At 43.6% G+C, this 17,998-nt stretch overlaps 1 protein-coding gene across 2 annotated transcripts in view; it reads right to left on the bottom strand.

The window, feature by feature from the left end:
* The window catches only part of WNT11 (Wnt family member 11), a 35,216-nt gene extending 21,404 nt beyond the window's left edge, over positions 1-13,812 (bottom strand). Inside the window, exons 1-2 of one of the 2 annotated variants that reach the window (XM_006133580.5) lie at positions 13,544-13,812; positions 10,680-10,859 (exon numbers count right to left, since the gene is read on the bottom strand). In XM_006133580.5, coding sequence (XP_006133642.1) covers positions 10,680-10,750 — 71 coding nt within the window. In that variant the 5' untranslated portion in view covers positions 10,751-10,859; positions 13,544-13,812. Of the gene's footprint in view, positions 1-10,679; positions 10,860-11,380; positions 12,064-13,543 lie in introns of those variants that run through there. The other variant, XM_014578804.4, reaches the window with a different exon arrangement.
* Positions 13,813-17,998: the final 4,186 nt, after the last annotated feature.

Genomic DNA, 17,998 nt, shown 5'->3' with positions numbered 1-17,998 from the left:
TTTTCAGGACCAGTACAAACTTGAAACATGGGCCCTCTCCCACACACATGCCACAGTTTGTAGCCTGGGCTGAGCCCCAGTAAAGTGTGCCTCCTTTACACCTGTGGGCCCTAGGAGTGGGGCGGGGATGTTCTTCTGGTTTGGTTTGGGCTAGGGGTTTTTCAGTATAGATGTAAAGCAGCTCAGCTGAAGGAGTTCTGCAAGCTTGGGTTTGAAGAAAAAGGAGGCTGTCCCAACTGCCCTAGAGAGACCAGGTATGGAAGGTTAAATTCATTTAGCAAGAAAACAGGTGTGTCCGAAGTTTGAGGTTCAAGGCAGGACAACTTAGAATGGATTTGATATATGTTGTGCGATATGTCTGAGAAACCAGGACCATAGAGACATGAAAGGAGCCTGCTGAAATAAGGCATTGCTACAGATAAAGTGGAATTATCACCCGTGGGGAAGAAGCCACATGAGTGAGTGTTATGCAACAATGTGGAATAAAGCAAGATATTTATAAGGAAATGAAGCTGGAGCATTTCAGTGACCCAGCAGAAACTGAGGTCACCTAGAAAAAGAAATGTTGCAGCCTGGGGGAGACCCATCAGAAGATGAAGGGAAAGCAAAGGAAAAATGGTTGGAAAGCATCACAGGCTGTGTCAGAGCTAATGGAGCAGTGAAAGGGTACAACATGATCAGAGAGCTCACAGTGAAACGTGGTACCACGGCACTTGATGATATTGATGGTGACTTTTATGGATAAAATGCTCCCCAAATGACTGTGCAGTAAATAAGAAACTAGGAAAAAAAGTGAAAGGATTTGCACTAAGGCAAAGAGAGAGGAAGGCATTATAAATCCAAAAGAGAGGAACTGGAGGCAATCACTGTTTCTTGCTGAATAAGTTGCGCTCTGGGGAGCCAGTTATGAATAAAACACAGGATGCAGCAATGTATTTTGTGAACATCTCTCACGCTTGAGCTTCGTGCCTGAGCTTACGAGGATTTATAATTGGAAACATGTCTGAGCATCAGGAGGAAAACGAAGAGAGTAATGGAGACGGAAAAGAAAACTCAGATTTATTTGAGTCACTTGCAGAGAATGAAATAAATATTTATAAATCACATAGATTAGGGATGCAAGAGACACATTAGGTCTAGTGTGATGGTTCTCAACCTTTCTCGGCTCAGGTCCCATTTGTAAAGGTTTATGGCCTGTTGCGACTCAGTAAACAGCCTGGACTTTGGGGTAGTTTTGGTCAAAGCATACACCCTCGGTGGGAGGAGGGTGCTGGACCCTGCCCAGCACTCACCCTGTAGTGGTGGCTCCTGCAGTTCCTGTGTTGTGGGGCTGGCTGGGATGGACTCTCCGCCCCAGACACCGCAACATCTAGGGTTGCAGTGCCGCTTAAGTTTGGCTCTGCATCCCTGACAGGACCAAATTTGTGTGAGTGGCGTTGTGACCTGGTTTGTGGGTTGCAGAGCCACTCACTCAAAGTTGGCCTACTTGAGCTTCCATCATGACAACAGCAAGGGCCGAACCTGAGTGGTGCTGGGACCCCGGAGGCTGCTGGGAGCAGGAGAAATGAACCCAGCCAGCCCCATGGGACAGGAGCCAGAGGAGCTGCCATGTGACCCTTTGAAACATTCTGGCGACGGAGTGTTGGGTCCCCTCCCAAGCCATGGGAGGAGAAACCCTGATCTAGTGCCTGCCTCAGAGCCTGCAGGGCCAGTCAATCTCTACTGCGCAGCCACGAGTGTGTCCCCAACCAATCTAATTTTAAATAGCTCCAGGGACGATGCCCCCATGGGCTATTCCACAGTGTAACTGACACTTTGTGCTCCCTACTCTGCCCGTTTCCAGGGTCAGTTGTTGGAAAGCCCGTCTGTGCCTTAGAAGGATGCTTGTTTGCCATGTTGTTGGAGCCCGGTCAGTCCCAGCCTAGTAGAGAGACAAGGCAGATAAGGCCATGTGGTTACTGGACCAATTCCTGATGGGGAGAGAAACAAGCTTCCAAGCTACACAGTGCTCCTCTTTGGGGGACAGAAATTACCTCGCCCACCTGGTCTCTTCAGAAGGACACTGTCAGGTAAGGGAGGCCCAAAGAAACAAAACCCACCTTACCTGGTCCTAAGAGGAAGGCTACAGGGAGCATGGCTAGTGAAGAGGGGCCTGGATGGGATTTCCCTGCCCCCGATATAATCCCAGAGGTTGCAAGGTCTCTTATGGGTAGGTAACCCTGATGAAGGAAGGCTTCATGCTGCTGTGAGGATTCACAACAGGGGATGGCCTGAGAATTGAACAGCCCAAGTTTGCAATACCATCACTATGACGCCCCTCTCTCCTACATGGACTTGCACAGGGAATCCAGTGCGTGGGGTTTTCCAGGAAATTTTATTTTATAAATGTCACTTTTCACGATTTCATAATTCTAGCTGCCCTTCCTTTTACTACCCTGAACAGCTCTTCATTCTGCAGGATGCTGAGGACGGAGGGTTTGGTTTTTCTATTCAACCCTTCCCTTTAAATAAACAGGTTTCAAACCAAATTTATTCTGCCTTAAATAAAACATACTAAGGCTCTCAGTTGACGTTATGGCTATTGACAGAAAACCATAAACATAATTACCAGGGAAGTATGATGCATGCACAGATCATGACATTTATTTATTCTGTTAATTATCTTGGACAGTTTTAACAAAATTCATTTGAAAATATGAATAAGCTACAGTATTTAATGCTTTGGGAAGCATGGGCACACTCCTTCATCCCCTGGTACTTCTTGCATGACAAGGAGCTACTCACATGAGTAAGGGTTTTGCAGGATCAGGCTCGACATGCAGTACAAAATCACCATCTTTTCTTTGCTGAAGTCTGTTGCACAATTTCCCCTCCTTTCCTCCCATCTCTGGCCTAATTTTATTTAAATGTTTTTTTTATTTTTCACTGAATTTCAGGATGATTAAGGTCAATGTTTTTCTTTTTTAGAGTTCTCTTAAGCATGGCAAAGAGAAAGTTTTGAGGAAAAGCTCTGGGTTTGGTTTAAATCAACAGCCCCGGTACAATTTCACCACAGCCATGTTTTCCTAGATTGTAGGACTGAGGGAATGTTCTCCAGGTGGGGAAAGGAGAGATGGAATATCCTATCACATATGTTAGGATATTTTAGCGCCCCCTGGGCTCAATCCTGGGGCAGGTAAACAATATCTGACAAAGCTACAAAGCCGCACTGGCTCTTCTTGGCATCAGATGTGCCAACTCACAGCTGGCATTACTTCAGGGGAGACTAGGATTTGATGCCGATGGACTTGTGCTGCTGACCGTGGCAAACTTGACTCCAAGTCTGAAGGGTTTTTCTTCTTTTTTTTTTTTTTTTTTTTTTTTTACTCTATAAATGCCTCTTGTCTGTCTGAAAGGCCTTTAGTATTCATTTACCCATCGCAACAACGTACCAAGGGACATGGTGGTTTCACCTTCACATGCAGTCTTTAAATCAAGACCAGGGATGCCAAAAGACGTACTATATAGCTCAGCCTCAAACATAAATTATGGCCTTGATTCAGAGATTACTGGGTGAGGCTGTTTGGCTTATGTGATGCAGGCAGTCAGAGTAAATGATCATAATGGTCCCTTCTGGCTTTTAAATCTATGAACTTTTTGTTCCTTCAGGTTAAATGTTTTAAACAGCCAAGGCAAAAATCACTTGCCTTCCTTTGTTGAAGTTTGCTGCACACTGCAAAGTCCCCCTACTACCACTACCCTCCACACCCCAAGTGTAATTTTGTTTAAATCTGAATTCCTCTAAGCATGACAAAGAGGAGGTTCCGAGGGACAGCTTTGGGTTTGGGTTAAATCAACAGACCCAGTGCAAATTCAGGGGTAAAAAGGGAAGCACAAGCTTCAAAGCAAAACTCCCTTTGAGGGCCCAATCCTACAATATTTTCCCCCTGCAATTTATTCATTAGCATCACAAGAACATAGGAACAGCCATACTGGGTTAGACCAAAGGTCCATCTAGCCCACTATCCTGTCTGCCGACAGTGGCCAATGCCAGATGCCTCAGGAGAGAACAGAAAAGGGAATCTTCAAGCAATCCCTCTCCCGTACCCCATTCCCAACCTCTGACAGAGGCTAGGGATACCATTCCTACCCATCCTGGCTATTGATGGACCTACCCTCCTGAGCTCTAGCTCTTTCTTGAAACCTGTTAAAGTCCTAGTCTTCACAACCTCCTCTGGCAAGGAGTTCCACAGGCTGACCATGTGCTGTGTGAAAAAAAACTTTGTGTTGTTTGTTTTAAACCTGCTACCAATTAAAATCATTTGGGGTGCATCTACACTGCAGGGCTTAACTCAAAATAAGCTACACAAATTGAGCTACGTCAATTGCGTATCTTATTTTGAAATAAGCTATTTCAAAATAGGGAGCATCTACACAGGACTTATGTTGAAATAGAGCACTCTTCTTCTGACTTCCCTTATTCCTCGTACAATGAGGGTTACAGGAGTTGGAGTAAGAAGTCCTCCAGCTTGACAGTATTTTGACACTATTTTGAAATAACTTCCTGCTGTGTAGACGCGGACTAAGTTATTTCGGAATAGTGCTAGTTATTTCAAAATAGGGTTGCAGTGTAGACGTACCCTTGGTGACCCCTAATTCTTATGTTATGGGAACAAGTAAATAACTTTTCCTTATTCACTTTTTCCACACCAGTCAAACTTTTATACACCGCTAGCATATCCCCCTTTAGTCTCCTCTTTTCTAGGCTGAAAAGTCCAAGTCTTTTTAATCTCTCTTCATATGGTATCCGTTCCAAACCCCTAATCATTTTTTTGCCCTTTTCTGAACCTTTTCCAATGCCAATTTATTTTTTTGAGATGAGGCAACCACATTTGTACGCAGTATTCATGATGTGGGCATACCAGGGTATTATACAGAAGCAATAAGACGTTCCCTGTCTTATTCTCTGACCCTTTTTTAATGGTTCCCAACATTCTGTTCGCTTTTTTGACTGCCGCTTCACACTATGTGGATGTTTTCAGAGAACTATCCACAATGACTCCAAGATCTGTCTTGAGTAGTTATGCTAAATTAATCCCCATCATATTGTATGTATAGTTGGGATTTTTTTCAATGTGCATTACATTGAATTACATTAAATTTCATTTGCCATTTTGTTGCCCAATCACTTAAGTTTTCATTAGATCTTTTTGAAGCTCTTCACAGTCTGCTTCAGTCTAAACTATCTTGAGCAGTTTAGTATCATTTGCAAATTTTGCCACCTCACTATTTACCTCTTTTTCCAGATCATTTATAAATAGGTTGAATAGGACTGGTCCCAGTATGGACCCTTGGGGGACACCACTAGTTACCTCTCTCCATTCGGAAAACTTACCATTTATTCCTACCCTTTGTTTCCTGACTTTTAACCAATTATCAGTCCATGAGAGGACCTTCCCTCTTATCCCATGACAACTTACTTTACTTAAAAGCCTTTGGTGAGGGACCTTGTCAAAGGCTTTCTGGAAATCTAAGTACACTATTTCTACTGGATACCCCTTGTCCACGTTTGTTGACCCTCCCCCTTCAAAGAACTCTAGTAGATTAGTAAGACATGATTTCCCTTTACAGAAACCATGTTGACTTTTTCACCAACAAATTATGTTCCTCTATGTGTATAGCGATTTTATTCTTTACTATAGTTTCAACTAATTTGACCAGTACTGATGTTAAACTTACTGGTCTATAATTGCCAAGATCACCTCCAAAGCCCTTTTTAAATATTGGCATCACATTAGCTATCATCCAGTCATTAGGGATATGTCTAGACAGCAGGGCTATTTCAGGATACTGGAGGTATCCCGAAATAGCTACCCCACATCTTTTGAACGCACCCGTCATTTCAAATTTTTTTCCAAAATAATGGGCACTCTATTCCGGCATCCCTGTAACCCTCGTTCCACAAGGGTTAAGGGATGTCTCAAAATAGCATGTTATTTCGAAATTTGGCTCTGTGTAGACATGGCACATTGTTGTCACTTGTAAACATGCCAAATTTTGAAATAAGCTATTTTGAAATACAATCTAAATAAGATATGTAATTTGCATAGTGCAAGTTGCATATCTTATTTCAAGTTTAGGGTGCTGTGTAGATGCACCCCAGGTGAATAGTTCTGACTCTCCCTTCACTTATTCCACCTGTAACCAGCAGAGTTACTCCTGATTTACATCAGTGGGAGGAGAGATTCAGGCCTACTGAAAGGAAGAACAAGGTGCTTTTCCCCCCTCTTCTCTCTTGAAAGAAACGTTAATCTGAAAACTCTGGCCATTGAAATTCACTCCTAAGCAAAGGCATAATACAAAGCCAAAACACCAGATAATTCCCACACAAGGGTGAATTTTCTAATTAGGAAATGGGAGTGATATTTTTTGCTGTTGATTTCTGCAGACTCAATGCACCTTGTTCAATGCACAAGGGAGAGTTACCAGTCTTTAAAATGACCAGATGTCCCAATTTTACAAAGACAGTCCCAATATTCAGGGCTTTGTTTATATAGGTGACTGCTATCTCCCATCCACTCTCCCGATTGTCGTCACTTGCAAGCTGGTCACCCCACCTGTCTTAAGCCTGTGCAATGCAAGATGTGCAGTTGTCAGAGTGCCCTCTAGTGTTCCCCTCACTTGTCATAATCCTGAACAAGCAGCTTGCCAGTAAATTAGTGCCCCATAAGCAACTCTCCTGCTTCCTTGGAAAAACTGCAAGGCTTGATCACAAATCCTATCAATAAACCCATGGTCCTGGATGGCGCATTTCAACTCACGCTCTCGCAGAATGTTCATACATGTAGGGCTTGGCTGGGGCAGCTCCGGTGGACACGCATGGCACGGTCCCCATCTGCTGTAATGGGAACAAGGCCATGCACACCACTTCTCTGATTGTGAAATCTTATTTTGAACACACACACACACACACACAAAACTTTCCTCAGTTTAAAAAAATGTATAGGGAAATTTCTACAGAAAACAGATTCATAAAATAAAAATTACCCTCTGGGTGTATTAGAGAGAGAAGGTGGGTGAGGTAATATATTTTATTGGACCAACTTCTGTTGATGAGAGAGAAAAGCTAATGAGCTCTGGTAAGCCTGAAAACCAGTCTCCCTCCCCAGGAGAAGTTGTTCCAGTAAAAGACATGACGTCCCCCACCTTGTGTCTCTAATATCCTGGGCCCCATCCAGCAACAACACTGTATACAACCTATGGGTTTATAACTCTTTCTGAAAAGGCTGAACAGTAATTAGAGATCTGATCCTGTAAACACCTACACAGCTGTAAATAACTTTACACACATGAGGAATGCTTTTGCATTCAAAGGGACTACACCCAAGCACAATGTTTCTCATGCAAGTAACTGTTCTGCAAGGTCCAGACCTGATACACATAGGACAAGATCCTCAGCTGATGCAAGGAGGCAGAACTGCAAGTCGGTGGGCCTGTGAAGATTTATGCCAGCTGAGTTTGTGGCCCACAGTACCCATAAAAATAATTAGAATGATTTGCAATAAATAGCTACCTCTTGTGTTCTATTGCATTTTTCTAATTTTTTTTTTTACAGGAGATGGACAAAAGTAGCATAGAAGCCCTGAATAGCTTTCCACAAAGCATTGAACCTCCCCCCTTGTATACCACATTTTAAATAAAAATTCACTATCAAAATCAACTCTGAATAATTTAGGACTCAGCCCCGCAGTCACTACTCAGAGGAAAATCCCACTGGCTTCGGTGGGAATGGTCCTTCAGATCCAAAATTATTTTCATTGACACCAATAAAAATCAAGAGTGACTCCATGGCATGACACCAGCCCAACTGATCACACATTGCCCCATCCTCAGGTAGACAAAAACGGGGGGCGGTGAAAATGGAGACTGAAAACAACTGGAATAAAAAAATAGTTCTTTCTAAAATCCTAGCTGGCTGCCTTCCACTTATGAGAAATGCACTCAGGCTGTGTCTACCCTACAAAGGAAAGTTGGAAAAAGATATGCAAATTGCAAACCGCAATTTGCGTATCTTTTTCCATTTTTCTTCCAAAAGAGGCTTTTCTGACATTTGGTCCATCTACACCAGGCATGTCCAAAGTCTGGCCCGCGGGCCAAATGCGGCCCGCGGTCGGATTTAATACGGCCCCCCACTTCTCCCAGCTCCCCGGTGCTTTTTTTAACTGGCGCGCTCAGCGCGCCGCTTCGGGCCGCCGCCGCGGTCCCAAACCCTGCCCCTGCACTCCGCTTTGGGGCTGAGAGTGCAGGGACAGCCCCCGCTTCCTCCCCCTCTCCTGGCTCCCCGGCGCTCCTCTGACTGGCGCCGCTTCCGGCCGCGCCGCCGCCGTCCATGGCGGCCGCTGCGGTCCTAAAGTCCTCCGTGTAGGGCACGTCCGCAGCCCCGCTCCCCCGCTTGGCTACGGGTTCGCCCTGCCCCCGGGCTGCCGTGAGGCCAGCGTGCCCTGCGCTCTCCGCCCGCCTCTGACCCTGCAAGCCCTCTACCTTGGGGCTGAGAGTGCAGGGACGGACTCCGCAGCTGCTGAGATCAGGGACTGCCTTTGAACCAGACCTAGCCTATGTACTGCAGTCCAGATCTCAGTTTCACCCTTCACATTAGTGTAGGCAAGTTTTTTTTTCAATTGAGATGAATACATTGTAAAATCTCAGTTAATGTCAGTTGGTCTAAATCAGTTATAAATATATTTGGACACAACATGTATAGTTGGTGTTATGTCGTTTGCCGTTTGCAATAAACTTTGCATAAAATAGTTAATTTGCATTTAATTTTAATGGTTCAAAGAATGTCAGGCAAAATGGTCGGCCCTCACGCATGTTCACTTCATCAAATCTGGCCCTCTTTGAAAAAAGTTTGGACACCCCTGATCTACACGGAACATCCCTTCTTCCTCATAAAACAAGGTTTACAGCGATGCCAAAAAAACGTATCCGCTTTTCCGAATTTTTTTCAGAAAAGTAGATGCATTCATTCCTTGGATACAGTAGAGCTTTTCCGGGATATCAGAAAAGCTCTGTAGTACCCTCAGTCAGTTAGTGCAGATTTCCACTGGGTTTCGAACAGGTATAATTGGCGTATAGCAGTACATTTGAATGTAGTTCATTCTTCAAATGCCACTTCAATCTCAACTTTCATCTTCCATACTAAAATGTAGATTGGGGAGCACCTTTGGTGGGGAAAAGGCCATTCCTTAGACTGATTTTTCCTCACCCCCAAAAAGTAAGTTTAACAACCTAAAATGCTGAAAGCCCTTTTTCTGGCAGAGCTATTTCAGACCCCTCCAGCCTTCTTGGAGTGTTGATCTGGGTATCGTGTTGCAATGGAAGTTCTTGGAAACCAATCTAATTCCTGCCTTTGGAAGAGCTGATTTCAGCACTTGCTGCACACTCCTTTCCTAGGTAACACTCCCAAAGGAGTTGATGGGTGTATTGGCTTGGGCTTTGTATTAAGCAGATCACTTAAGCAGGTCCTTACCTTTAAGCACATAAGTATTATCATTGACAGTGAAAGCTTCAAGTTAAGGATGTGCTTCAGAGGCTAATCAGGGCCTTAATAATCAGTGAACCGGTCATACTGTGAACAGATCGGTTTTAATTTTATTAAACATCACTTACATCTCAATATTAATATATGTTATCGTACCCTGGTTTTTCTTGCATTCTAAGCATGCCTAAGGCTCCTCTGAGACTGGATACCCATTGTGCTAGCCTGTCTCTTCGATGAAGAGCTTACAGGCTAAATAGACAAGACAAAGGGCTGGGGAAAAGAAAGGGTTATTATCCCTATTTTACAGGTGGGGAACTGAGGCACAGAGACAAACTGACTTGCCTGAGGCATCTGAGCCAAGAATTAAACCTCTGTGTCCCCACCCAGATTAATGACATTGCATTTCATTTTACAATACATCATTCAGGACTAGCCCACATTATTTAATCTCTCTGTGGCCTTAAATTATATAAAAAACATTCACCGGCTCCATAGATGATTAAATCAGATGGGTGTCCTAGGGGGTTGTTGGTTTGTTTTGTGCTAATCAGCTAATTGATTGCTTATTTAAAAAGAAATATGTCACTCATCTTTGGTGTTTGCAAACTGTGCCAGGCTACTACACGGGGCTGGGGAAAACCCAATCCAGACTTTACAACACTAGCCAGTTTACAATCAGTGCTCTGCTCTTATAACCCTAAGGGGGAAAGGTTCACAAAAACATGTTATCTGTCAGCTATTCCCTTTGGCTACAGATTGGCAGCATTATCTTAGCAGCCTGCCCTGCTACTTCTAGTTTGTGCTGTGCCTGATACAGTGCTTTGTGGGAAAGAGTTTCCCAGCATTAGTCAAACCTGACATTAAATGCTTCAATAAGTGGATCAGGCTAGTCCAGTTCCTCCTTTAGTGTAAACAAGAATTGGACTCAAAGGATTTACAATTTAGAAATAAAGAATATATATATTGTTGTACTGGATCTGATTCTGCATTTCTTGAAATTAGTGGGACTTTCGGTGCCCTAAGAAATGCTGTATCAGTCTTGAAATGTCTTTGCAATACATCTGAAGCCACTAGTGCAATACTTGAAGCTGTATGCCAGTAATACAACGGCAAATAGGACAAGATTTTTTTTAAGAAATGTAGAAAGATAGATACTTACAGCCATTTTATTCCAGAGCAAATCCCAGTCTGTAAAATGAAAGACAGAAATATTGCAAGACTCAGCTTCATTTTTCCACTTTCAGAAGCAAATCAACTTTTTAAAAGGGATCTTCCCAACTTTCTGAACAATGTATTTCTTCTTTCAGTTTGGTGTTGTTCCTTTTTGGAGCACAGCAACCTGGAATCAGGGAGAAAGCACAAAGATACGGTTAACACCCAAGTGTTGTGAGGTCTGGTGACAGAGAAATTTATCATCCAAATTGCAAAGGAGTGGTTTATGAATCATGAATAAGTTCAGATTCCCTCTCCCCACCCCCAATTCTTGATAGACCCTTTACAGTCAATAGACAGACAAAATGTATGGCTTGAATTATGACTTGAGTTATAGCCTGACTGTATGTTTCTGGTTAACCCAGCATATGGCAAGAACTTCATTCTCTGTTTTAGTTCCTTCCCCACCCCACACTCTGTAAATCTGTTTGGGGAGAGAAGAAACACAAATCTCAGATCTATGTTTTAGCTAATCCTCTTCTTTTAGATAGATAGACAGATAGATAGATAGACTGACTTTCTGAAAAAGACACATTAAACAAACATGTATTGATCAATGGAGGTGCCCTGGCTCTGCAGATGTTTCAGTCTGTCTGATCTGTTACAAACAACTGTGTTTTGTTCCTTCCCTTCTGCTTTCATTCTCACCTCATTAACTTTGCTTCTTGCTTCTCCCCAATACACAAACACCTGGAGCGCAAGGAAAAACCGGCCACTCAGAGCAAACATTACAATCGGAATTGTCTCAAGGGAGCCTCCGGCAGCAAACAAAAGATGTCAAGGATCCTCTGTGCTTTGCTTTTTATGAAACAAGCAAGGCACCCGGACTCCTAAGTTCTTACAAGAGCCCTCCCTGTCTGACAGGGGCTAGCCCTGCTCCCTGAAAGAGTGGTAGTAATAAACCAGTAGGGATTCTTTCCCATCACTCATTCTTTAGGGTCTTCTTTTCTTCTTAACTCCAGTGTTTTTCGCAAGTGTGCCAAATGAAGGCCAGACTCTGCTCCTCTGAAAGTCAACGCGCAAGATTTCAAAAGCAGCTAGTGACTTTAGGTGCCCAAATTAGGCGCATTAAACACAGTGTGTGTGTGAGGGGGGGAGTGTCTGATTTTCAGTAACGACTGAGCACCCGTCCTCTTTCTCACCAGGCCTCTTGAAGGTGTCTCAGTGAGCCGCCCAAAACCTGCAAGACCCAGTATTCCCAATCACTCCTGCAAACGGTGGTCAAGGGCATTTCATAGGAGGAAGGACCGTGCCCCGTGGGTGTTAATCAGTCGATGGATGCCTGACCCCCTGCTCTGAGCCTGCCTGAAGCTCCCTTCAAGGGTCAGCTCTTTAATCCCCTCCGAGAGGGCTCCACTTTGGAAAGCCCTTTGAACATGCGCGTTCTCCCCGGAGGCGATTCGCAGCGCATTTTGCGCGTTCATTCTGGGTGTCCCCGTGGTGGGTCAGAACCCCCGTCCCCGTGACACTGCTCCCGGGAAAGCGGCGCTAGAAGCGAAACCCTCGGCTAGTCTCCTCCGTCTGCACCGCGGAGTCTTTGGTTTGGGGTCTTTTATCTTAAAAAACAAAACAATGGCCTTCTGGAAACAGCCACCCTCGAATCCTGACCCTGCAGGGGGCGGCCTGGGGGCTATTGCAGACCCCTTATCTGTCTCTCGTGGAGATGCCTCCCAGCACAGAGTTCAGGGTGAAATGTCTTAAGGGGAGGGAGAGAACTCACAGGGCTCTGCTGAATTCCCCCAGCCCAGATACGGACAGTCAGGACCGCAGCTCCGGATCAGCCGGTAGGACTAGCTTCGAATTCCCAGCCTCTAGCTCCGGAACAGGTTAAGTGAACAAATTCAGGGAAAACTGGCCAGGGGGAGAGCAGTTATCAAGCCATCAGACAGGCTGTTTGCAAGGGAGAAGAGCCCCGGGTCCCAGATGAAGCTAGCAGCAGGGAACTTCTTGTCTACACCCGACCCGTTTTATCCTAGCAAGTCCTGGTTTGCTTCGCCCGGGTACGTTGCAGACCAGCTGAAGAAAACTCGCCCGACAGAAAACAAGGCGCTGCGAGCGATTGTAACAATTAGCACCACACAAACCACCCAGACGTTCGCGTTCTAGTGTTATTGCCCCCATTAGTCCCAACCAGCGCCTGGGGTTCAAACTCCTCTGCAGAGGCTGCAGAACAGAGCACACACATCCCAGCCGAGCTGCTGTGAGTTGTGTACACGCACATGAAAGGTACACACGCCCGAAAGCGGCAAACCAGATAGGCACCGCGTTGCTCTGTATCTTCCGCCTTCATTGAGTATCTCTTAACAGTTCGGGTGTGCTGAACACACAAACAGCCCCCCCTCCACACACCTGTACCCCCAGTTCTAGCGCCTCTGCACACACACTCCACAGGCAAACACACCCACCCACACACACGCCCTCCACTTGTGAATGACTCTGGAACATTGAACATTGGAACATTCGCAGCCACTTTCACCAACATGTTCACAGGGTTTTTTTCCTCTCCCAGATTTCTAGTCTCCGAAGCTCTTCTTTCTTTCTTTCTTTGCAACACTCTGCAGTGTAATCTGCGCGGAAACAAACCCACACCAGGCAGGATCCCCGCTAGACCCGCCTGTCCGCTTTGCTCAGCTCTGGATTGTTTCCTTCATGTGAGGAACATTTCTTAAGCCCTTCGCCTTCTGAAAGGAGAGGGAGCAAAACCTGCCTCTCCCTAGCAATGAAAAATAACCCACGTCCCCTGACCAGTCTGAACGGCGAGGGATTAGACATTAATCTATCGATTCCACCACACGGAATCGCCTTCCTTACCTTTCCTGCACCAGCTCCCCTTCGCCTGAACCCCTTCTCCCAGCAAACACCAAGTGTTGCAGCAGCAGACCAAATACTGTAGATACAGATCCCAACACTGGAGGTCAGCCGGAGGTAAAAGCTGTTCAACTCAGCTAAGGGTGGACAGAGAAGGGGAGGGGAAGGGAAGAGCAACACAAGCCAAAGGCTGTGTGAAGAGATGCAGCGGCTAATGTCTGTCTCTCATGAGCACAGTGCCAGCTGCGCCTCTGCCTATGCCCTCCTTGCCTAAAGAACCTGCTTATATGGGTCCTAGTGGCTTTGATCTGTGGAGTGATGTCAGACTGCATTAGCATAACAAAGCACTCCGGATTTACTGCTTAAAACAGGACAAATGACTGTTTGATCTATTCAGGAGAAAGAATATTGTATTTTCCAGGGTTCTCCCTTTCAACAATCATCCCCCCCTAACGCACACACCCTCTCCTTTCTCCCTCCTCGTAAATAAAAGATTGAAGACCAGACTGCAGGTAGTTTCAGGGTCTATAGAAAAAAGAAGGGACTTTAAATTTCGGTATTGGGAGTTCTGTACCACGGATTCCACTTCATCTTATCACCAAGGCAAATCAGACCAACATGGAAATATTTGCTTTATACAAGCATTCTCCTAATCTTCCTGGAAAGCCCTACACCACAAGGGTTAAGTGGTAAAGATAGGAAGGTGGAGGAACTGGCAAAGGAAGAGTAACTAGGATAAGCTTCAGCTAAAGTCAAGAAGAAAAAAATTATGAGCTTTTCCATTATGGTTGGGAATTGGGTTCTGACTAGTTTGACTGTTGTGCTTCCAAAATCCCTCTTTTCTCTGGATTTCTGCATATGGATTCCACCAAATAGCAGCCTTGCTCAATGCAATTTGTCCCAGAAAAGTCATAGTAGAATTGCTCCTCCAAGAACACAATAACTCCTAAATGATAAACAGTTAATTATACATTTGACGTTTGATTAAAAAAACACAACACATTTTAGTTTAAATTGTCATCCTTTCCCTGAGATTAAAGGGTCTGTTTCGCTGCGGGAAAGATTAGGTGTATGAAGCTGGTAATTTCCTTTCTTATTCTTTTTATCTATTTACACAATTTAATTGTATATCTATTGGTTTTTCATATAAATGATGCAAACATGATAAAGTCCACACAATATTTTAGCAGTATATACTTTTTGGTAGTCTTTTTTGCATTCAAAATTACCTGTCTTTACAAATATGTGCTCTAAGAACTACAAAGAAATAATAATTAAATTGTTATTACATTATTATAATGAACAGTTAATGATTAGCAACAATAACTAGTTAATATTTTAACCGGAAACCTCAAATGTTACCTTTACAAAGGCTGACCAGTATTTACTTGCCTTTATGGCTGACTTCCCAAATAAAACCAAATTACATTTTTCATTTTGTTGTTCTGAACAGGTCTGTTAACTGGATTTCCTGTTCTTCTGATAAAGCTAAGAAGCTGCAATTAGACATTTGGAATAAAAAGCATATTATGTTCCCTGCTTTATTGAATCATACTGCCAACCTTCAGCTTTCATGATGCTCAGTTTATTTGATCTTTCTTTAATCAGTGGAAAGTTTAATTTTTTTTTACATCGGTCTTTTATCTTTCAAGCCAGTCTCAACAGATGAGGATTTAAGATTATTATATACTTCAAACAAGGTTCAAGTGACTACAGAATAGGACAGATCTGGATTTAGGAACCCCCATGTTTGCCATGAATTGAGAACAAATTGGTACAAAAAGGCTCTCAGTGACTATAATATCCACATCCTTTTCTTCCTCAGTCTAATTGCATGCTTCAGGTGAAAGAGGAGGGGAAGGAATAGTTAACAGCACATAGCATGGGGTCTTTGGACCAAATGTTTGAGTTTTAAAGTAGAAGACTGTCCGAGAGATATGCCTTTGGAAAAGGCTTTTGTATTTGATGCTGCTTTTATTCAAGCTCCTATTTTAGGAAAAAAATACTGCATTTAAACACATATTAGCACTATTGATTTTTGTTACCTGACTCATAAAGAATCTTGAATTTCTGCTCCAAACTTTCCAAAGCTGCTATATTACTTATTTATAGTCAGCATCTGCCACCACCCTTACAAAGAGTCTGTTTTGGTTTGTTCTAATGTTTTGGAGGAATGGGTGATAGGCAGTGGGTGGCAATAGGACAGACGGAAACACCTATTTTTCTAACTTCTTGACATTCTGCTGTCCTCTAAAAATGTGCAGATCTTCAGATCTGACTGTAAACAGGCTTGTATTCTGGATTCTCCACAGGGCAATTGCCCAGTGTAGCTAATGTGGAATAGCTTCCAGATTAAAACTGCCTTTCTTCAGTTTATTCGGGCTATAAAGAGACGTGGAAGATACTTGGATTCAATATTTTCCATAGGTTTTTCAGAAAAGGATTTAAGAAAGAATTGACCACAGTGAGTGCCACGATAAATAAATTACAGGTAGGATTTTCCAAAAGGATCCAAGCAAGTTCGAGACCCTACTCCCATAGAAAATCAATGAGATTTGGACACTTAACCCTAATATGTTGCATTTATTTTCTGCTCTAAAATGTATTAGTACAGAAGTAGAGCAAATATTCTCAGGAGTGCATATCCTGATAAATATATATATTGGACCCAGAGGGTTGGTTGGGAAGTGGGGAACATTGTCATTTTTTTTAATGAATTTTCCAATTAATTTGTTGTGCATTTTTAAAGTACACATGAAAGTTGCTGTATTGGAAACTGAATTTGTCTGGTTCTCTCTTAACACCAGTACAACAACAGTGCAAGCCTCTGTCTGTCCAGACTACTCCATCCACCTGCCACAAACCTATGTTGGTGAGGGGCATTTATTTATTGACCCCCCTGCAGATTGTCATTCAAGATCCTAATAAGTTTGCAGTGTTTTTTTTTTCATGCAAATTCTTGACTAGTAGAACTGAACTGAGATCACCAAACAACTTTTAGTTACTCCTGAATTAGAACCAGCAACACACACACACACACACACACACACACACACACACACACTCAATGGGATAACTCACATGGAATGTGCATAAGAATTTGCAGAATTGTGACCTACCAGTGTGAACCGTTCCAGAGCAGAAACCATGTCCTTTTAAAAAATCTCCAAAGCACTGTGCCAAATCATGGCACTATGTAAATGTTTATTATTTTGACATAGTTATGTATACTGTGATGGTGTGGTGTAATGGTTTTATCAGCATGCATGGAAGATGCTGTATGCTCCAAATGAGGTCATTACACACAACGGCCAGTTAAACATTTATTCTATACTACGGTGTGTTCTGCATATACCATTAGAAAAGAAGCTATTCTGAAAATATTTTAGAGAGTTTTGAATTTTAATGGGGCTATATTTTTCAAATCCATCTGCCTGTAAAGCCAGGGGACATAGTTACTATGGGTATAATTCTCATGTACACCAAGGCCACTTTACACTACTGGTGAGATGTAAGGAGAGCTTAGTGTAAATGAGAATTAGGCCCATCAGTCCAATCACACAGTCCTCTGAAAGAAAAAAAATTATGATTATTCAATTTTAAAATCTTTACCAAAGTACTTAAAATAGGTACACATACAAACGTCATGATTTCAGAGTCCAATGTCTTAGTCCATTCCAGGGCCAGAAGTGAGTGTAATCTCATATATTGTACATCAGTTAGGGAACCTTCCCTTTAGCATGACAGGTAGCACCTATTTATATCCTGAAGGGCTCATGAGATACCACACTTTTTAAATTGTCACTGGTACCAGACTGAATATTGCCCATCCTGGCTTGTACTAGTGGAATTTATGGTGAGAAATTTCACCTCTGTGGAGAAAGGGGGAGAACATTTTTGTGACCAGATTATTATTCAATGGTGGTTGTTGTGAAGTTGCTCACTGGGATACTAGGTTAGAATAAGTCCTGACAGAGACTGATTTGTAAGCAAAGTGAAGGGAAGTGGTCAAGGCAGATCAGGCCAGCAAGGTAGATTCTGGATGTACGAGGTTACATGGAAACTGTTTATCAGAGCAGTAAGAGCAGAAGAAGGACGAGAAGTGAGTGGGTTAGAGCCACGGCTTAGCCAGACAGGTCAGTGAAGGGTAGGTGGCGGAGGACCTGAAGGGGCAGCTGTTGAATTTCAATGTGATGCAGAAGGCAAGCCAGCAAAGGGGTGAGAGAGAAGATCTGGAGCTGGTGGTGGTCAGAGCAGTGGGCAATGAATACGGTTCGCATAGCAGCCGATGGATGAGGTGAGACTCAGAGGAGGGAGTTGAACAGGACCTGAACTAGGGCTGTGCTACTGGGGATGGAGAGGAACCAGCTGACTGTGGAGATGAGGTGGAAAAATAACAATCAAACTTGTCCCAGCAGCCATGGGAGGGAAGAGAAAGAGAAACTCCATGAGGGAGGG

This window comes from Pelodiscus sinensis, chromosome 1 (assembly GCF_052426305.1).
Source record: "Pelodiscus sinensis isolate ZL-2025 chromosome 1, ASM5242630v1, whole genome shotgun sequence".
Lineage (NCBI taxonomy): Eukaryota > Metazoa > Chordata > Testudines > Trionychidae > Pelodiscus > Pelodiscus sinensis.
Note: the sequence above shows the minus strand (reverse complement) of the source record. Positions and strands in the feature narration are given on the sequence as shown.